Source organism: Nannospalax galili, unplaced genomic scaffold (assembly GCF_000622305.1).
Source record: "Nannospalax galili isolate Female #2095 unplaced genomic scaffold, S.galili_v1.0 scaffold46, whole genome shotgun sequence".
In the NCBI taxonomy this organism is placed as follows: domain Eukaryota; kingdom Metazoa; phylum Chordata; class Mammalia; order Rodentia; family Spalacidae; genus Nannospalax; species Nannospalax galili.
In genome coordinates this window covers 478029-500189 of record NW_008355790.1, presented here as the reverse complement: position 1 = coordinate 500189, position 22161 = coordinate 478029, and the positions used below count along the sequence as shown (strand labels likewise).

General features: G+C 42.5%; 3 protein-coding genes across 3 annotated transcripts in view; 2 read left to right on the top strand and 1 right to left on the bottom strand.

The window, feature by feature from the left end:
* The first annotated feature begins 3931 nt into the window (after positions 1 to 3931).
* LOC103750467 (putative claudin-24) lies at positions 3932 to 4925 on the top strand. The gene has a single exon (XM_008853556.2). It carries the CDS (start codon positions 4126 to 4128, stop codon positions 4786 to 4788), a length of 663 nt encoding a protein of 220 aa, XP_008851778.1. The 5' UTR covers positions 3932 to 4125; the 3' UTR covers positions 4789 to 4925.
* An 823-nt stretch (positions 4926 to 5748) lies between these two features.
* Cldn22 (claudin 22) lies at positions 5749 to 9510 on the top strand. The gene has a single exon (XM_008853554.3). It carries the CDS (start codon positions 6314 to 6316, stop codon positions 6974 to 6976), a length of 663 nt encoding a protein of 220 aa, XP_008851776.1. The 5' UTR covers positions 5749 to 6313; the 3' UTR covers positions 6977 to 9510.
* A 164-nt stretch (positions 9511 to 9674) lies between these two features.
* The window catches only part of Wwc2 (WW and C2 domain containing 2), a 208002-nt gene continuing 195515 nt past the window's right edge, over positions 9675 to 22161 (bottom strand). Inside the window, exons 22-23 of the mRNA XM_008853555.3 lie at positions 13722 to 13849; positions 9675 to 10890 (exon numbers count right to left, since the gene is read on the bottom strand). Coding sequence (XP_008851777.1) covers positions 10824 to 10890; positions 13722 to 13849 — 195 coding nt within the window. The 3' untranslated portion in view covers positions 9675 to 10823. The remainder of the gene's footprint in view (positions 10891 to 13721; positions 13850 to 22161) is intronic.

Genomic DNA, 22161 nt, shown 5'->3' with positions numbered 1-22161 from the left:
CGCATGTGTCCTCTGAAGTCAGAGGTGTCAGATACCCCTGGAGCTAGAGTTATAGGTAGCTGTGAGCCATTTGATGTGGGTGCTGGAAACCAAATGTGGGTCCTCTGCAAGAGCAGCAAATACTCTTAGCTGCTAAGCTATCTCTCCAGTTCCTTCTTTTACAACTTATTTTTTCACCTTAAGAGACTCCATGTTTTTTATAGAAAATTTCAAAAGTATAATCAGCACTCCTTCCCTAGTACCCATTCCCCAGCACTCTGTGAACCCCATAGTGGGCCCGTGCCTTCCAAGTTCCCACCCATCCTCTCGAACAGGATTTGCCAGTGTTTGTCAGCCCATGAGGCCTCAGCGATATTTCCTACCCCAATGCAGAGGAAGGCTTAGCTCACTCCACCACTTATAGGTCACCAGACACACAGGAACAGCCGATGTCATCACTATATGAAAGGCCACAGGCAGTGGGCACATCGATGGTGCTGACATTTTATCTTTACTGTTTTAGTTTAGGAGGATCCATCAAATCCAACTACTGCATGAAAAGGCTTGCTGTACAATATAAGACATGGTGGGGTGGGTTGTAAAGGTACCAAGCAGTCTAGGTCTTCTGAATGAATTTAGTAGTAGTGAGAAGTACTATTTATTAGGATGAGAAATACATTAAAATAAACAATAGTCTTTCTTTTTCTTTTCCTTTCTAAAGAGAAGATATTGCTGTGTGGCCCAGACTGGCCTGGAACTCCTGGGCTCAGGTAGGTGACTCTCCTGCTTTGGTCTCTTGTCTCTGGAACTACAGGCTTTCTTTAACTAAATGTAATTGTGTTTGGCAGGAAGAAGCCCTTTGTCCTCGTGACAGGGAAAAAGAGCAGTCCCTGTGGTGAGTAAATGCCTAGGGTGTTGGCCAGGTAAGCAGAAAATGGCCTAACCCAGAGTTGGCTCCATGTCTTATGTGTCAGTGGGTGTCCTTCCTGCCAGGTCTCTGACCACACCACTTTGTCATGTGCTTACCATGCAACTGTTGACCTGGCCCAGTGCTGGAGAGCACACTATAGAAAGTTGTTTTGGATCTCTAGTGCTGGAGGGATTATTTTTCATTTTTTTACATACATAGTTATTAGGTGTGTGTGTGTGTGTGTGTGTGTGTGTGTGTCTGTGTGTGTACAACTCACAGGGGTCAGTTCTCATCATGGACAAAGCGCTCCATTATTTCTGAGGGTAGGTGATTAAAGGTCTTTGCAATCCAGGCCCGATTTCTGAAGAGCCACGTGGAGGGACACAGACACCCCAGCTGGAGCCCAGCTGAGTACTCATGGAGTGTACTGCTCTTGAGATGGATTCCCCAGGCCCCCTGGCTGGAGCTGACACTGCTAGGAGCAGAGCCAAGTTGTGTCTCCTACGTGTCGCTCAAATGGCAGATAGACAAAATACATGGAGATGATTGTTTTAGGCCCTTATATGTTGGGAGGGTTTGTTATGGCACATTTATCAATTCTTGCCCTGGACAGAGTGGTTTCTCCAGGTACATGATTCTTAATGATTCTTGGTTGCCTCAGAGAGTTGGTCACTCTAACCTTCAGTTTATCAGTCTGCTGGTCTTGTGAGTTCTGCTCATATAACACACACACACACACACACACACACACACACACACATGCACGCATGTACGCACGATCCCGAGATAGAATGCATACACAGAACAGTGAGTCGGTGAGAATACCTGTCTCTGCCTGAGTTTCCCTCCTATCCAGACTCTAGAGGCAACATGGTGTTAGCAGTGAATGGAAACTGAAGTACGGGGGTGGGACTGAGACCCCACCCCCTAGTCTGGGGCTCCCTTCTACTCCCAGCAACTTCATGGGGGCAGACTTTTCTGCCTCGGGGTATGGGTTTCCTCCCCTGTGGTCCTTAACTGCCCCCCACCTCTTCTTAAAACTTAAAAATTACGTTTATTTATTTGTGTGTTCAAGTATAGGGTGTGCACGTGCCATGGCACATGGGTGGTCAGAGGACAACTTGCAGAAGAAGTTGGTTCTCTCCTTCCACCATGTGGGGCCTGGGGTACAAACTGAGGTAGTCAGGTTCGGCAGTAAGCACATTTACCCACTGAGCCATCGGTCGCCCACCCCCAGCCCTTTGTATTTCTCTGACTCTGACTTGTTTGCCAGTGATCTTTTCCCACTCAAACAGGAACCCCAGGGCAGGGGTGGGACTGCACCATTGTTCTTGGTTGCATTTTTGGTACTTAGTGCCAGGTCAGGTTGAGGTGCTTAGAAAGTACTGCTTTCAAAAGTACTGTGAGAAAATAGTAGTGTGGAGGCTGTTTGAGATTATACAGGTCCAACTCCCACGACAGGAGAAATTTCCCTAGGCAAAGGGTCATTACCTTGACTTAAATTCACCCAGTGGAGAGTGCTCACCACCTCACAGCACAACCTGTCTTCATTATGCTGTTTAAAAAGATGATTCAATAAAGTCTTAATAATGTTCTCTCCACCAATGATTGCTCTCCAGCTTTCCCACAGTCCTGCCTGCCTCTGCAAAGAAAGCTTGAATCCCAACATTATCCTGTCTCCTGAAGATAAACCTAGGCTCCAGGCCCATCTCCAGCCCTTTCTGGACCATGGACCTTTATACACGCACATTGTCTTATGTCATAACACTGAGCACAGAAGGGATTCCGAAAATCTGTAAAATAAGAAAAATTCAGGTCTGTTAGTTTAATGGTAGAGTGCTTGTCTAGTATGTGTGAGGCCCTGAGGTTGAGTCCAGCACTGTAGGAAAAATAAATAAATTTGCATGTTGGCAAACTTTGTTTTGCAATGCTAGGGAAGGAGCTTAGTACCTTGTGCATATTAGTCAAGGGCTCTACCCTTGAGCTGCACCGGCAGCCTGACAAACTTAAAGGGAAAGGCTGAAGGGAAAACCAACTCTTAGGCTCTGCCCGGATACAGGGGGGTGTGGAATTTGGATCCGTGTCATGAACGACCTTCTCTGTCTTGTGCACTGTGAAGCACAGCTTCTGCTTACTAGCCTAGACTCATCCACGGCAGGGGTTCCACTGTAGGATGGCTCCTCTCTGTGTGGGGCTGGGCCCTGCCAGAGATGGAGCAGTGCTGGGACTCTGCAGCCCACGGCCTTTTGTCCTGGCCTGGAAGGCCCAGTGTTCTCTGAGGGGTCATGCTCTGCAGAAGTGTACTCTCAAGGTCTTCCCTGGAACAAAACAACAAGATGAAGCCTCAGAGGTCAGTCCCTTCGAGGCTGTTATTCTCACACCAGACTTTTGTCTTGGAACAGATTGAAGCCTTCACGCCTGCAGCTTCTCTGCCCTTGCAGTAGAAATGGTGAGGACAGCTTAGCTCTGAAGAATAAACAGCTCCCAAGACATTAGGCTTTACCCATAGTATCTAACCAGGATGGAGGAAACTGTAGAGTGAGAGCTGGAGCTTCCCACAATACTCTCTTCCTTGCTGAGTTCCTCTGGGCATCAACCTGGGTCCTTTCCATTTTAATTAATCCAGTGAACCAGCCTCTACCTTTCAAAGGAATCTGAGGATATTTTTCTGCCAAGTCCCAAGTGAGTCCCTGCAACACTCAGGAACGTAGGCCAGGCTCTTGTGTAGGTTAAGGAAGTCTGAGGAGAATAAAGATTATAGGGAAACAGTCTACCTTTCTTTACAAGGTCCTGTTTTGCATCCCTGAAATCTCAGATTCAGCTATTACAATGAGGTCCTGTTGTAGAAAGAGCTGGCCTTTTATCACCACTTAAAATCTAATTAATCCATATTGAAGCACAAAGATTTCTGTTGTACGTTAGGGTGAGGGGTCATAGAGCCCTCTTTGTTCATCCTTAGACTTATACTCATCAAGCATTGAGGATATAATTTTACCAAGCAAATTGGAAGGTAACAGATCAAATCCTTATCAGAAAGCCTAACTCATAGTTTTTAACAGTCCTTCACCCTTTACATGAAACACTATATTCAAGGGGAACAAAACCACATTTTACAGTGCCCAAAGAGTTAATGACCAAAGCTTATATTCTGGCGGCTTATATTCAAGATCATCACACTGCGTCAACCACAAAGGACAGCAGATCCTATAGGGTGGCCAAGTTGTAAGATTGCTGTGATGGCTTTGGTCTTCAGAACGGCCGTGCAATCCATGGGGCTCTTGTTATCGTTGCTGGGATGGGCTCTAGCCATTATTACAACTTATCTGCCACACTGGAAGAACCTCAACCTGGACTTGAACGAGATGGAAAATTGGACCATGGGACTCTGGAAAACCTGCGTCATCCAGGAGGAAGTGGGGAGGCAGTGCAAGGACTTTGACTCCTTCCTGGCCTTGCCATCTGAACTGCGGATCTCCAGGATCTTGATGTTTCTGTCGAATGGGCTGGGGCTGCTGGGGCTGCTGGTCTCGGGCTTTGGCCTGGACTGCTTGAGACTTGGAGAGACACAGCAGGGGCTCAAGAAGCAGCTGCTGATCCTGGGAGGAGTCCTGCTGTGGACCTCGGGAGTCACGGTCCTGGCTCCAGTCTCCTGGGTGGCCCACATGACGGTACAGGAGTTCTGGGACGAGACCATCCCAGAGATTGTGCCCAGGTGGGAGTTTGGGGAGGCGCTGTTCCTTGGCTGGTTTGCTGGGTTCTGCCTTGTGCTAGGAGGGTGTCTGCTTCACTGTGCAGCCTGCTCAAGGCCAGCTCCTCCAGCCTCGGGACGCTATGCAGTGGCCCAACTGCAGGATCACTGTCTGTACCTGGGAAATGGAACTACAGAGCCCAAAGTGTAAGACACCGACAGAGAGCCAGAGCCATGTCCTTCCTAAACTCTGATAACAAAGGGGTCTTTGTTGTGAAATTAAATTGCATTGTTCACATTGCTTTTCATTCAATAACCACTTTTACTACATTAGACTTTTGACGCTTAAATCTGGAGAATGAAAGGAAATGTAAAAAGAAATTGTTTTGGCAAACATTATAGCTATGAGTAAAAACACTTATTTTGGTTACTTAAATGAGTACATGCCGTTGGTTGTCCAATATAGTCATCTAGAGCTTTAATATATTCATTTTATATCAGAAAGTTGTGTTACTATTGGTAGCTGGAAAGGAGAATTAATTTCTGATTCTTAAAAATGGTAACTCTTCTTAAGTGCCAGGAAAGCACAGGCTAAGCCCAGCCCAAACTGTTATTTCCACAGTAACTCTGGTTGTTAAATGAAAGTGCTTGTGTTTAGAAATTCTTGGGCACCTGTTTAATTTTATGAGGATTTTAGGAGGCTGAACATTTTCAGTACATGTGGTCCTCTCTGCCTTTTAGATAGTAGCCCATCTCTTCTCTCATGTCTTTTCTCAAAAGCTTCAAATTTACAAAGAAAAAAACCTTTCCAGAAGAGTTTTTCTTAGTATCCAGATATTGTCAGTTCATTAGCCAGAATAAAAACTGTGTTCATTTAAAAACAAAAAACATGGGGATAGATAGACTTCAGTGATAAACATAGATGTTGATTTTGATGTAAGATCCTATCACCTAACTTTCCACAGCATAGAAAGACTATTTCAGAAAAGAAGAAAAAATGCCCCAAACTCAACAATCACTTACACATGAGTGAGTTTAACACAAAGGTACATATTTAAGACCTGACATTTAGTTTGGTATTGTTTCGTTTGCTTTGTAGTATATTTAGCCAAAGAGATTTTTTTTTTGTAAAAAAAAAACAGGCCTGATTTAAAGTCTAGAGAGATTTCTGACAAGACTGATTTATTTGGTTAAGAAATACTTCTCTCTGAAACTATTTTTTTTTAAAATGATAACACCCAGTATTATCATAACACACGCATTGAAATGTGAGAACTACTTAACAGATGAAAATCTGACAGATGCTGTGAGCATAATACAAAGCAGGAGGAGCTGAACCCAAACCTTCAATTAAACATTTCTGCATTTAGACTTAATTCTCTGACTTGTTAGGAACGTTGGGAACAACATGAAAGCCGTTTATACCTTCACAATGAAAGAAGGATTAGGACCACTTAACCTTAACTCACTGACAAAGTGCTCTCCTACGAAATTCAGCCCACAGGACAAGACCACAGCCTTGGCCACACCTTAGCATTACTGGTTTGCAGCATTTCCCTATCCTTTTCTGAAACGTTTTCAGCATGGAATCAAACAATAGCAGATCTGGCAAGAATCCTCCTATACACACAATGAAAAAATACTTCTGAGCTCCGCAAGTGATAAGTCAAGTGTCACACTTTTCACGGCAACTGGAGGGTAGAAGTGGGGTTGGCTCGAGCTCATAGGACTTTATAATGGCTTTAATTTTTCGAACAGCAATGCAATGTGCTGCACTTTTATTATCTTTGCTGGGATGGGTTTTATCTTGCCTTACAAACTACTTGCCACACTGGAAGAACCTCAACCTGGACTTGAACGAGATGGAAAATTGGACCATGGGACTCTGGAAAACCTGCGTCATCCAGGAGGAAGTGGGGAGGCAGTGCAAGGACTTTGACTCCTTCCTGGCCTTGCCATCTGAACTGCGGATCTCCAGGATCTTGATGTTTCTGTCGAATGGGCTGGGGCTGCTGGGGCTGCTGGTCTCGGGCTTTGGCCTGGACTGCTTGAGACTTGGAGAGACACAGCAGGGGCTCAAGAAGCAGCTGCTGATCCTGGGAGGAGTCCTGCTGTGGACCTCGGGAGTCACGGTCCTGGCTCCAGTCTCCTGGGTGGCCCACATGACGGTACAGGAGTTCTGGGACGAGACCATCCCAGAGATTGTGCCCAGGTGGGAGTTTGGGGAGGCGCTGTTCCTTGGCTGGTTTGCTGGGTTCTGCCTTGTGCTAGGAGGGTGTCTGCTTCACTGTGCAGCCTGCTCAAGGCCAGCTCCTCCAGCCTCGGGACGCTATGCAGTGGCCCAACTGCAGGATTATTGTCAGCAACTGGAGCTGAAACACACCAACGCAGAAACCTAAGCTGAAGGGATCAGGGGCATCTACTCTTCAGTAGGTGCTTGCTTGGCACGAGACTTGGTAGGGTCTCTTGTTACGGTCACCCCCACTTGCTGTGCTTCTGATTTTCTAAAATGCATATTTTCCTCCTGTGGCTACTAATTTCTTAAAATACATTTTATTTCTACAACTGGGGAAATTACTTTTATTTTCTACTTGGAGACCAAAAGCAATCAGGACCTATTAATGAAATCAGTCAGTGTGCATGAGCTCCCTCAATTTTAAAATAGGCTATAATTGCACACACACACGGGGGGGGGAGGGGGGGAGGGGGGGAGAGAGAGAGAGAGAGAGAGAGAGAGAGAGAGAGAGAGAGAGAGAGAGAGAGAGAGAGAGAACTGGTAAATAAAACATTATATGAGCATTTCTGTATCTCTGAAAGTATTCTTCATGCTGAGATGAATCAGTGGGGCAACAGAAGTAGGACTCCTGATCGTTTACTTCTTTCAGGTGTTTAAGATATCTTATCAGGAAACTAAGGTCTCTCTGGATATTATTTAAAACTTACCATATCTAAGTACAAAAAGAAAAAACAAGCAAACAAAACCCCCAGAAACCTGCTGGCTCCTTAAAAGGACTCAGAAGTGAGGGAGATGGGCCATCATCTTTTCAGAGACCTCAGTGTCTCTATAGAGACTTCTCCATGTCAGCCACATCCGTTAAAGCAGGGGAGGGCAATCCTGGATTCTAGGAATTCAGGTAGAATCAGCCACATAAAAGCGGTCCTGCTTCTGTGCCCTGTATTTCACAGCCAAACCTGCTGCCTGCCCTGGCTCTGAGCAGCTACAATGGACAGGACAGGTGCATGTGGACACAGGGCCTCCTGGGACGCTGCCTCTTGGCGCACACTGCCTGCTCCATGGTGTAAGGGTGGGGAGGAAGCAGACACTCATGAGCCTTTGCTTCCCTGTGCAGTGAAAATAATCCATCTCTTCTATCCGTAATACATAAACCCCAACAAGAACTTTTAACAACAAGCTTCTGGCTTGAGGAATTCTTCATGGGACACTTTATACTTGCTTGGTACATGGTTCAGGCACATGCTTGTGCTTGTGCCCATGAAGGAAACACACTGAACAATAAGCAACACTGAAATACAGTATTAGGCAATATCTTTGTTTTTTTTGTCTTTTTGTTTTTTTTAAAAAAAACAGTTTTTTTCTGTCCACAAACACACGGAAAGTGCAGAAACTGAACTTAATCTATGTGCTGTATTTGCATACTTTTACAAACAAGACAAAACAGAAACATATTCAGAATTTAACCTGATTAAATATTTAGTTCCATCCTGAGCTTCTGACATTTAATACAGTATAAAGCCATAGCAAAAATAAAAATACAAAAAGAATTAAAATTGATTTTATTTGCATGCTTCAGCTAAACTTTGTTCACCTGGCTGGTAATTTTTTTTTTTTTGTACCTGTAACACTTAGGAGTCAAAATTGTAATAACATACTGGTAATTCAAACTTGAGAGCTAAATATTAAATTCTTTTTACCCTGTGCAGAATAAATTCTACCTTTTAAAAATAGTTTTTTATAATATTAAAATTCATATTTGTCCATATGGTTTTGTGATCAAGTTAGTAAAATGTTTTGTCATTGTGAGTTATTTGAGTTAGTACAAATGTGAAAGGACTATTAAAAACTGCCTGTAAATACATAACACTATTGCTGATTTTAAAAGTGTGGAAAAGGATTATATTAAAATAAGTTTGCCTCTCATGTTAGAAATGAGCAAGTTTTGTAAAATAAAACCAAAGCTTGGTCATGACTGCTCACTACCAGCCCGAGACAGATTTTATTCTTTAATACTTGTCTGAAACTTTTTGTATTACAAAAAGTTAGCAGTTGATCTGATGAAGATTTATAATGCCGTAAATACTCCAATATAGCCTTTCTACGTCCAACATTTAAAATGGCCAGAACCAAACTATATATTAAACAGAACATAAATAAGACCGTAAATAAATAATGAAAATAAAATCGTACGTTACAACTACACAATATTCTATAAACATCTTCATGGTCAAATAAGATGCTCGAAAACAGCTGACCTTCATTTAGCTCTCTATTAAATAAACTTGTGCTGTTCACATTTGACCTTAACAGGGATGAATGGTATACTTCAGGTTTCCTTAGTCATCTAACAGAACTAGGCAGCCTTGAAGAGCTGTACCAAGTCAATCCCTAGGCTGGTTTTGTTCCAAGTAGTGTCACGTCCAGTTATCTTCTAAGAAATTCTATGTAGGTGGTGGAACATAACGCTCGAATTTTAGGCTCAGAAACTTGATAACAAGTTCTGACTGAATTTAAACTTTGATTCTGATAAAATGAACTTTATAAAATATGCATAGATTCGAGAAAATAAAAATTTTTGCTATTGGGGATTCCGGCAGAACTTAACATCCCCGCCCCCCCCAACAGAACCTCCTTTTTCTTTCTTTTAATTCCCGTGAATTATTTTGCATTAAAAATAATTTAACTTGCTATATAAGATGGCTCACCAAAAACTGCTTCTTCCAGTATAACAGACTAAGTAAGTATGGTTTAAATTACCTAAAAACTATGTATGGTTTAAATTACATTAAAAATAAGTAAAAGCTTTTATGCTGGCAAAGTTATAGTGAGGACTTTTTTTTTTTTTTTTTTTTTTTTTTTTCTCAAGAGGTACTTGGGTCTGGCAAGTTAAAATTCTAACCAGGAGAACAGGACATTTTAGCCAATTTCTGTCTCAAGTTTGCTCATCCAGAATATATATATATTTAACGATCCAGTCTATACTCCAATTTACTAATCCTCCAGCACACTTTTTGTTTTGCTTCCATCTACTTGCTGTGAGTCAATGATAGAATCCCCTAAAAATGAGAGCTGCAAATTAATTTCTAGTAAGCATAAGTATCTGTTTGATAAATTCTTTTCTGTTTGGCAAGTTTGATCTGATCAAGGTGTACCCTTTCCTCTGTTCTTGACCTCATCTAATGTGTGTCCCCTCTGTATCACCAGCTCTGTCATCAGAGCCCATGTGCACCGCATGATTCTCCTTGTCATCGTCCTCATTCCAGGACAAACCCTGGTGCAAGTCAGCAACTCCCACGAAGCCCTGCGCATTCAGAGTGGGGTAGGAACAGAGGCCACTTGAGCATTCGCTGTTTCTTCGGTGTTTTCGGGAGCTGGTTTCACCCCCTCCCTTCTTCTTACTCTGCTCTGAACCACATCTTTCTAGGGGAAGAGGACACTCATTTCTCATATCTTTGCACTCAGTATTTTATACTTTTGTTTTCTCTCATCAAGTATAAAAGCCAAAAAGCAAACTGTTTCAAGGAAATGAGGTGTTCAGATATAGGTGATGGAAAGGAACAGGCACCTGCTCAGGTGGACCTAGAGCTGTGCTTGCTCATGCTCACCTTCAATGGAAAGCGCTGCTTTCTAGCTCAGAAGCACCCGTACTGCCTGCTTCACTGTCTGCTGGGCTCTGCAGGCAGGCAGCTCAGCGGACAGACAGCGGGCCCTTGCTGCACCTGTTCCGTTTTGCACCATGAAGCCCAGTGGTGACACACACACATACTGTACAACACTTGTGCACCAGATTAGCCCATTTTTGTTATCTGAATTTTTTTCTTTCTTAAACATATAAGAGTTACATTCAAAGTACTTTACAAATTAACATGAAACTCTGGTGTGATATCAAAGTTCTTCAAGAGTTGACAGCTATGTTACAGGACCCCCTCCCCCAAAACAAAGCCAATGTTTAGTCTTTCACCCTCCCTTGGAAAGTGAGCAGATGAGAAGCAATGTTTTAAACCACAGGGTCACACATCGTCAGCTGGCAGGGACGGGATGCTAATTTTTGCTCGAGTGAAGTAGGCGATCTTCTCCCTAGAGGGCGGGCGGGGAGAGAACCACTTAATATGAGGTTGAAAATTTCAAGGACCCTAGAGCTGTCTCCACAAGTCCAGAAACTCCAATAAAATTCACAAGAGTTTTCATTTTAAGCTATTTTTCGTTTTACATTTATTTTTATTTATATGTATGCACACGTGTGTATGGGTGCACGTGCCACATGTGCATGTGGAGGTTAGAAGACAACTTGTGGGAAGGGTCTCTCTTTCCTTCATGTGGGTCCTGGTCCTGGGGATTTAACTCAGATCTGCAGGCTTGGTGGTAACTGCCTTTACTCACAAACCATCTCACCTGTCTGAATCTTCACTTTTCAAATGGAAGATGACTTAAAGAACAGCCCCTCTGGCTGTAATCCCCTATAGACCAAGCCAGCAAGCTCCCCTGGAAATTTCCAACAGAAGACCACTTGTAATCCACTAGGGGTTCAGCCCAAATTCAGGGACTTCTAAACCAGACAGGAGAGGATTCAAAAGGGCCAAAATCCTGCATGGAAATTCCCAGTGTCCTCACAGAATCCATGATACCAGGAAACTTGTTAAAACTAACTCTATGCAAAGGCAGGAACAAAGGGCAAGTAGTATGAGTGTCTGTCTGTCTGTCTGTCTCTCTCTCTCCATCATTCTTGTCTTCTTCAATGGCTCTCCACCTTACTATTAAAAAATTACATTTATATATGTATGCATGTGCTATGGTGTGTGTATGGAGGTCAGAGAACAACTTGCAGGAGTCAATTCTCTTCTACTATGTACCCAGGGTTCAAAGTCAGGTCATCTGCCTTGGGGGCAGGTGCCTTTACCTGAGGAGCCGTCTTGCTTCCAACCTGGTATTTTGAGACAAGGTCTCTCACTGGAGGCAAACCTAGCTTCTTAGGTGGGTGGGAGGGATTGATCTCAGGTCCTCATGCTCGAGTGGCAAGTTCTTTGCCCACTGAGTCTTCTCCCCAGACCCCACTTCACTATCTTAAGGGGAAAATTACCCTGCATTCCAAAGTACAGATAAGAAGAAGCAACCCAAAGGGAAAAACAGGGAATGATGGGATAGAATGTGTGTGTTAGGGGAGTAATAGAAAAAATGATTTCAGGATTATAGGGTTAGCAAAGACAAGAGCCGTGTAGCTCTTCACAAACCTCACATTGTGTATAGCATGCTACCATCACATATGTATTAAGGGTGTGCTGCATATTGGGCTGTGCTTGGCAGCTGGGAGGAATGATGGAACACTTCGTACCCTGGAGAAACAGTGCAGAGAGTGAATGAGTATGGGGCTCGAAACAAGACTGTGCCCAAGGAGAAGCAGAGAGGAGAAGGCAGGGTGAAATACAAAGACACTGGGAGAAGTTATTCTGTGATACACTGTCCTTTAGATTGGCTCAGTTCCTAAGAACTGAGTAAGAGACGAATAAGGATTTAAAAAGACAAGAGAGAATAGTCATGACATCCTGGGAGACAGCAAGGAACTGCTGTAAGCTGCAGGGTTTTAAACTCTGTGGATCAGTTACAGTGCCCACCTTAGAGATATTCACATGGAATTCTTGCTCTCTAACTTCTGAGCAATCAGAAGACTGGGCCACTGGACTCCTGGCTCCAGGTGAAGTAGGCTGGGCTGGGGCTGTGCCTGAGTCCTGCCGGCTGCAACTCCCTGATCCCTCCTGACCTCTACCACCCCAGGCCAGGTATCAGCACAAGCTGCTCTCACATATACCTCACAGTCCCTGACAGTGTCTTAGCTTATTCTAATCACTCACCTAGTGATATAAATGGGTTGGTTTCTTAAGGGAAGCAGGAATATTCATGCATTCTTTGTTTTGCATTTTAGCAACTGGCAGTTGTAAGACTTTCCACACCTGACAATATTGCTTACTGTGGAAGTGATTGTACCACCCTGGACACCAAAGGGCTCCGGCCACCACTCCAGAGTTCTAAAACGCCAAGTAGTAGCACTCTATCCAAGTTACAGCAATGGTGGTCCAGCACAATGGGTTGGGAAATCCCAGCCTTTTACTGTCAAACGCAATGTCACAAGAACACAGAACTGTTACACCTCAGCTTCCCATCCCTGCACCGAAGCTGTAGTATACAGCGTCTGCCGCCCATCTTCTGGCCTCACTTGCCTGACACCAGGCCCCACTCTTGAAATTCCCCTGCTCCACAATGAGCCCATCTTTTCCTGCTTCAAAACATTGTTTCAGGGTTGGAGAGATGATTCAGGGGTTAAGAGCTCTGGCTGCTCTTGTAGAAGATCCAGGTTCAATTCCTAGCATACACATGGTGGCTAAAAACCATTTGTAACTCCAGTTCAAGGGGATCTGACACCCTCTCCGACCTCCACGGGCATTGCACAACATGGGTGCACTTACACACATGTAGGCAATACACTCATACACATTAAAAATAATAAATTCTTCCTCCAGAGTTTCTCTCCATAAGCCTAAATGCACATGTTCTCTTGCTGTTCTATGGGAATTAGCACAGTGCAAGGTTAGGGGCCTGGAAGAATGGTGTTCAAGGAATGTCTGCAAAATGAGCGTGTGACCCCCCCTACCAGATTCATGACCTTTTTGCACCTTTCTACATCCTGGATACGCTTTCTCAATGAGATGTGTTCATGATGCTGAGGTGGGGGCTCTGGGCTCTTGGGGAGACAAGCTCTAAACATGGCTGGAGCCTGCCAGTGGGTGTGCCACCTCAGGACAGAGCACACCAGGGGACAGACACAGTAACAACTCTACTGCATCCTGGGGTGAATTCCTGAGTAATGAGATCATGTGAGGAGCCTCTGGCACGCCTGCTCCTGTGTCACCATTTACCTGAAGGACTGCACCTGCCGGGGCACCTTCCGGCTCTGCTCCCGAAGTCGGCACACATCCTTAGAGACTTGCCTCATCAACTTCTCTGCATTCAAGTCTTGCTTCTGCTCTTCTTTTGTCTGTTCAGCCTGGCAAAGGAGATAAAAGCACAGGGAATGGATAAAACCTTGATTAGAAATCCTGAGACATGCTGCAGGCTAAGCTAGGAGGCCAAGCAGGCAGCTCGGGGTCTTTGTTGCCCATTAGCAAATAATACCTACATGCTCAGCTCATGTCAAGAGGAGCATGCACTACATGATTAAGGGGTGAGTTTATTTTAAGTACATTTACAACTTTTACATCTGGAAAACTTAAGAACTCTCACAAAAGGAACTGAAAACTACTGGCACTGTTTCCAAGAAATGCAACTGGCAACATTTTGGCAAATGTACTTTCAACCTCTTCTTAATCCCGTTCCCCGTGTTAGCCATCTAAAAACCTTTACTGAAGTACCATTTGCCTACTAAGCAATGGCATGTGTAAGTTCAGAGCTCACAGATCATTACACAGGGGACACACCATGTAGCCTGCAGCAGGCAAAGGGACAGAAGGGATACTCTTGGTTTCCACAGCGCCCTCCCAGTCTGCATTCTGGCAGCAGATGATACTCCCACGGGCTCTGGCACTGTGCTGGGCTGGCTCTGTGAACTCAGCATTGAGCTTCTGAGAATATACACTCTATACCTAGTCACATATTGCATTTCCCACTGTGACTTTACTGAAGTTTATTTTCTGTGCTACCATTAATGGATACTTAGCTATTTTGTATTACATATCTTTAATAAAAATGGACTAATATTATTGCTTAGTAATAGCTGCTTCTTCATTTCATTCATTGGGTCACCCAATCACCAAATACCAATAGCTTTCTATGGAAATGGTGTGCAAGATGGTGGTAAAGGTTATAGATTCTGGAGCGGAACTGTCTGAATTCAAATTCCATTTCTATCACTTTAAAACTGTGACTCTGGGCAAATGGCCTGGCCACCCCTGGCCCTCAATTTCTTCATTTTTAAGTTGGGAATAAGTACTTTAAAAGGGTTGCTGGGAGTTTAAATGAGCTAATACCTGGAAGTCACTTGAAGTCCCAGTCAACACATCATTAAAGTTACTATTTCAGTGTTTTGTTATTCCTGCTGTTTTAAGGTATGTATAGAGGCGAACAAGAACAGTTCTAAACATAAAAAGAACAGGGATTCTGATAATCATAAAGTAATATATCATTAGCATTTTCTAGGGTTAACAAGTTTTTTCTCACCTTAACATTTAAAAATATATATTTAAGTTATTATTATTATTATTTGTTTGTTTTTTGAGACAGGGTCTCTCTGTAATCCCAGTTGGCCTGGAACTTACTAGGAATAAGTCATGTTTAAATAAAAATAGCCATACCAGGCTATTTTTATTATTTTTAATTATGTGTCTGTGTGTCTGTGTGGGGGTATGTGCATATGAGTGCAGGTGCCTGTGAAGACCAGAGATATTGGAGCCCCTGGAACTGAAGTTACAGATGGTTGTGAGATGACATGTGGGAACCCAGGTCCTCTGCAAGAGCAGTAAGTGCTCTTAACAACTGAGCAACCTCTCCAGCCGCTAAAGAAATATTTTAAAAAGCCAGGTATATTGGCTTGGAAGGTTAAGGCAGGAGGATTATGAGTCTGAACCAGCCTAAGCTACACAGAGAGTTCTAGAAAAGCCTGTAGTACATAGGGAGACTGTGTCTCAAAAATAAACAAACGAACTAATAAATAAAACTAGTCAATAAAATGAAACTGGGTGTGGTGGTTCATGCCTATAATCCTAGCACTCAGAAGGCTAAAGCTATCAGCTCTTCGCCAGCCTGGGTTATACAATGTGTTGCTGCCCAGCCTGGGCTCTATAGTTAGCTCCAGGGCAGCCTGGGCTATAAGTAAGACCCTGTCTCAGCTCCACCCCCAAATCAAGCCAAATAAAGCAGTAACAACAATAAAAATAAAAACCAAGGAGGGGAAAAAATAAAAAAGGAAAAAGAAAAAAAAATTAGAGGTGTTTTAGAGGTGCTGATAACAGAATTGAGCAGGAAGAAGTTTCCATAGATTCCTTGACCCCAGCTCAGCCAAGTTCTCTAAGAATGTCCTCCTTTACCTGCTCCGGTCAATGAGCCCACACTGCTGCATCATCATCCAAAGCCCACAGGTCACACCAGGCCTCCCTCAGTGTTGGATTCCTCTGTCCCACAGTCACCAGTACATCACAGTACCACAAAGCAGATTTAAAATCCTTGTGCTCATATCTTCCTCTGTGCTCCTCCCTATCTTCTCCCTAGCCCCTGGCAACCACTATATACATATATGTATACACTATGTATTCATACATATATATGTACACATACACATGCATACACAATGTATATATACACACAAATTTACTCTTTCTCTAGTTTTGCTTTTTCCAGACTGCTGTATGGCTGGACTCATATAATATGTAGTCTCTTCAAATGGGCTTCTTTCATTTAGTAATGTGCATTTAAGTTTCCTCCATGTGTTTTTGTGCCCCAATATCCTATTTATATTTAGTACTGAGCAATATTCCATTGTTCAGTGTACCACAGTTCACTTATTCATTCATCTACTGAAGGAAATTTTGGTTGTTTCCAAGTTTTAACTGTTAAAAATGAAGTTGCTATAAATATCCACACAGAATTTTTTTTTTTTTAACTGGACATGTTCTCAACTCACTTGGGTTGTTCTAGTTGGCTTTAGCTATCAACTCGACACAGCCTGCAGTCATTGGAAGGTGTCTCAATCGAGGGATCGCCCGATCGATCAGAATGTCTATGACCATGTCTAAGAGAGACTGTCCTGATGGATTATTGATGTGGGAGGGCCCAGCCCGCTGTGGGCAGCACTAGCCCTAGGCAGGTGGATCTGGACTGTGTAAGAAAGCTAGCTAAGAATGAACCAGGGAGCAAGCCAGCAAGTACCTTTCCTCTATGACTCCTGCTTCAAGTTTCTGCCCTGACTTCCATCAATGATGGATTTCACTGGAAGTGTAAGATGAAATAAACCCTCTCCTCACCAAGCTGCTTTTGGTCCTGATGTTTGTTACAGTTAACAGAAAGAAAGAAAACATGGATAAATACCAGAGTGAAACTGCTGGGATGTACATGAGAATGCAGTTTGTTTTGTAAGAAGCGCCATGCTGTCCTTGAAATGGCCCACCAACTTGCAACCTAAGCTGTTGCTCCTGGTCCCACCAGTACTTGAGGTCAGTGTTGTGGGCTCTGGCCATCCTGATAGGCAATGCAGTGCTCTCTCATGGTTTTACCCCGCACGTCCTAATGACTACGATGCTAAGCATCTTTTCATCTATTTACTTGCCATCTGTATATCTTTTTTGGTCAGGGATCTAGTTAAACTCTCATTTTTTTAGTTGCCTGTTTTGTATTGGTGAGTTTTAAGAATTCTTTGTGGTTTTAGACAACAGTTCTTCATTGGGTAATGATTTTTGAAAATGTTTCTCCTAGTCTGTGACTTATTTCTTTTACTCTTGACAGTGTCTTCCATAATTCAGAAGTTTAAATTTATGCTATATTTTGGATGCTAGTGTAAATAGTATTGAGTTTTAAAATTTAAATTGCACTTACAGATTGATAGTATATGGCAAACTGCTTAACTTTTGTATATTAATCCTGTATCCTACAACTTTGCTATAATCACTTAGTTCAAGGAGTTGTTTTGGGAGGACAGGGGAATCTATTCCTTTAGATTTTCTACGTAGACAATCATGTTACCTGAGAACAATGACAATTTTAACTTTATTCCTATACTATACTTTTCCTTTTCTTGTGTTAGTGCTTTAACTAGGACCCCAGTACAGCTTAGGAAAGGAAAACTGCTAGGGCATGTCTCTGCCTTTCCTGATCTTTCTTCCTGAAAAGGTTTTTGCTAATTGTAGAGTTTTGTAACTGTTCTTTAGGCTTCCTCCCCGAGTTTTCTGTTTTCTTCTCTTTCTTTTCTCTCTCTCTCTCTTTTTTTTTTTTTTGGTCTTTTTGAGACAGGGTCTCCCTGTAGCCCCAGCTGACCTGGAATTAGCTATGTAGACCAGGTTGGCCTCAAACTCACAGAGATCCACCTGCCTCTGCCTCCTGAGTGCTGGAACTAAAGGCGTATGCCACCATGCCTGGCTCTTCTCTTTCTTTTAAAAAATCAGAATAAGGTGAGGTGTTTTTTTTTTTTTTCTTTTTGCCATTTTTTCCTATCTCTACTGGCATGATTGTATGATCTCTCTCTCAGCTTAATCATGTAAGGAATTATAGTAATTAAAATGTTGAAACTTTGCATGCTTGGGATACATTTTCCTTGGTAATGGTATATAATTCTTTTTAAAAAAGATTTACATATGGGCTGGAGATGGCTCAGTGGTTAAGAGCACTGGCTACTCTTGCAGAGGACCTGGGTTCAGTTCCCAGTAACCACTGGCAGCTCACATTTGTCCATAACTTCAGTTCAGTGGATCTGATGCCCTCTTCTGGCCTCCTCAGGCATTGCATGACATGTGTACACTTTCACACATGCAGGTAAACACTCATAACACATAGAATAAAAATAAATTAAAAAAGATTTACATTTAATTTTTACTTACTTGTATGTATGTGTGTGCAGGGGTCCACAGAGACTAGGAGATGGTGGATCACCTAGAGCTGGAGTTACAGGTGGTTATGAGCCATATAATGTGGGCGTTGGGATTTGAAATTTGGGTCTTCTGCAAGAGCAGTGTACACTTTTAACCACTGAGCCAATTCTCCAGCCCCACAGTTCTTTTTTATACATTGTTAGATATTTTGATAGTCTATTGACCTATGCTTATAAGAGTTGAGGCCCATGCTTTCTTTTTGTTTTTAATAACTCATTCTACTAATTTATTAATCTACAGACCTGTCTTGCTGCATTGCAAGGCTGATGATCTTCCTGCCTCAGCTTTCAAATAACTGAGACTCCAGGTGTTTGCCACTCAGATTTTTTTTTTCAGATTTATTTTATTGTTTTTAATTTATGTGTATGTATGTGGGTCTGAGTATATGTACACGTATTACATGTGTGCAGGTGCTTGCAGAGGCCAGAGGGGGGTGTCGGGTCCCCTGTAAGAGAAGCAAGTGCTCTTAACTGCTGAGCCATTTCTCAGCCCTAATTTTCTTGGCTTTGTCTCATTTTGGAAGTAGGGTAATGCTGACTTCATGACATAAGTTAGTAAGTATTCCCTCTGATTCTACTCTCTGGAAAAAGACTATAGAGAAAGAATATAGTTTCTTCTTTAAATGTTTATTAGAATTCATCACTAAACCCATCCAGAGATGACGTTTTCTGTTTTGGAAGATTATTAATTACTGATTCAATTTCCTTAATAGATACAGGCATTTCAATAGTGTTTTCTTTGGCAAGTTGGGTTAGCAAGTCTATGGGCATGGAGATGTTTATTAACCCTTTACTGTCCATGGGGCCTGTAGTACTGTTCACTCTTTCATTTCAGATATTAGCAATTTGTGCTTTTCTGACTTGAAGCCTGGTTATCGCTTATCAATTATTGATCTTGTGACAGACTCAACTTTTAGTTTCATTGATCTTTTTTATTTATTTAAATTTTTATGTGTATGAGTGTTATACCTCCATGTGTGTAAAAGTGCACCTATGTCATGCAGTGCCTGCAGAGGTCAAAGAGGGCATCATATCCCCTGGAACTGGAGTTATGGAAGGTTGTTAGCCACCATGTGGGTGCTGGGACTCAGACCCAGGTCCTCTGCAAGAACAGCCAGTGCTCTTAACCACTGAGCCATCTCTCCAGCCCCAGTTTTATTGATTTTTGTCTATTGGTTTCCTGTTTCAATTTGATTCATTCTGTTCTAATTTTCATGATTTCTTTGGCTTATTTTGGATTTAGTTTTTGCTTCTTTTTATAGTTTCCTAAGATAGAAGTTCAAATTACTGATATTAGGTCTTTCTTTCTTTCTAGAGTATGTATCCAATCCTTAGGATTGAAACTGTGATTTCTCTTTAAGCACTGCTTTTGTTGCATCCAAATCGATACGTTGACTTCATTTTCATCTACTTTAAAATACTTTTTCTTTTGACATTTCTTCTTTGATCAACATATTTAGTGCTGTGTTATTTAACCTGCAAGTACTTTGAATTGTCAAGCAATGTTTTATTAAGTACCCGCTGTTATCTTCCTTTGCTCTCACTGCCTGGAATGTTTTTCTTGCAAATGCTATACCGTGTGAGTTTGAGAAGGATGTGTGACCTTCTGTGATTGGTTAGTGTGTCGACCTTCATCATATGCAGGTGACTGATGGCTTTGTTAATCTCAGCTACTGGTTGTCTGCTGGCTATACTCGTTCAGTTCTGAGAGAGGAGTGCTGAATTCTTCCACTTGATAATGGATTCATCTATTCCTTTCTACACCCTCAGTTTTCACCTCATGTATCTACATATTGTCAGGTACATACATTTTAAAGACTATTACCTCTTCTTCCTGAACTGACCTCTTTGTTATTATGAAATGAATTTCTTTATCATTAATACCTTTTCTTGCTATGAAATCTGCTCCATCTAAATTAATGTTGCTTTTACTTTCTCTTTCTGTGTGTTTTGGGTGTATATGTGTGCATATCCACGCATGTGAATGTGGAGGCAGGGTCGTATATGCTGGTGAGGGGACACCACCCATCTGAGCCACAGGCCAGGCACCTCCTCTAACACTGGTCAGCTTCTCTCCTGTGTCCCCTGAGTGTATGCCAGTGACAGAGTATGAAATGTGGAACTGCTGGAGGCCATAGGCCATAGTGCTGCCCACCAGAGCTCAGAGGAAATGGCTGGGAAAAGTGCTGTCTGTTGCTTTTTGCAACTGTGAGCAAAGTCTTACAAGAGTGATCAACTCAGGCCAGAGCGAAGCCAGCAGCACAGAAGGAAACAGCTCTGCTAAGAGTGGGAGCCTGCAGCCTGCAATCCGGTTGATGGACAGTTCCATAACTGGGATTCTTCTGGACTTGAAGAGCCAAATGCTTCTGTGACAACTTATGTAGTTATAAACTCAAGGAGATAAGACTGGTGCTGGTTTGAAGGGAAATTAGGGACTTTTGTCTTTTCATGTACAGCCACTGTTTCTGACACCTTGAAGGCCAGGAAGAAGTCAAGGAACAAGATCTTAAGGCTTAAGAGACATGACAATGGTTTACTGTCAAACCCATACAATGAGCAATCCCTTCAGCAGGAGTCTGTATGTTGGCACAGTGCTATACCCAGAAAGGTATAGATACCTGTGTGCATAAATGTTTATCTCTACATTGTTTGAAAATGAAAATTTTGGAAATTATCCTTAGTATATTAAATATTACAATATATCTACATAGGTGAATATCTTAAAAACAGTGAATTATAGCAACTTTCACTAATATGAAAATAAAATTTCAGAACAATGTGGTATTCTTCACCCTGTTTAAAAATATTCTATTTATACTTATTGTGTGTGTGATGTATGTGTGTGAGTACATGTGTACAAATGCCAAGTGTGCTTATGGAAGTCAGAGGACAACTTTGAGAACTGGTTCTCTCTCCTTCCACCATGTGGGTCCTGGGAACTAAACTCAAGTTTCAGGCTTGTGTGGCAAGCACTTTTTTACCCACTGAACCATCTGGCCATCACAATTATCATTCTACTTTTTGGGTAACTTTTCTAAATAATAGAAACACAGTACTCAGGAGACAGAGGCAGGAGGAACATGAGTTGAAGGCCAGTCTGTTTCCCCAAAACTGAGCTAAATAACTAGGCACCACACTGTCAACAGTGGTCACCATTGGAGAATGGGCTGCCAAGAGAGATTTACTTTTTTTAAAAAAATTATTTTTTTTAATATTAAGGATTGAACCTAGGGCTTTAGGAATGCTAAGCAAGCATTCTACCACTAGGCTATATCTTAAGCCATTCCTTATTTATTTATTTATTTATTTATTTATTTATTTATTTATTATGTGTAGGTGCACACCTGCCACAGCACATCTGTGGAGGTCAGAGGAATCCGCCTACCTCTGCCTCCCGAGTGCTGGGATTAAAGGCGTGCGCCACCAGGCCCAGCTTCTCTTTTTATTTTTATGCTTTTATTTTAAGACAGGATCTTGCTAAGTTGCCCAGGCTGGTCTTGACCTTCCAACACTCTTGCCTCAGCCTTCGTAGTGGTTGGGATCATAGGCCTGTGCCACCAGGCCTTCCTGGGACTCACAATTTCTGTTTTATATGGTTCTGCATTATTTAGATTGGTTACAATAAACATGTGCTATTTTGACTTTAAAGATATTCTCGCTGGGCATGGTAGTGCATGCCTTTAATCCTAGCACTTGGGAGGCAGAGGCAGGTGGATCTCTGTGAGTTT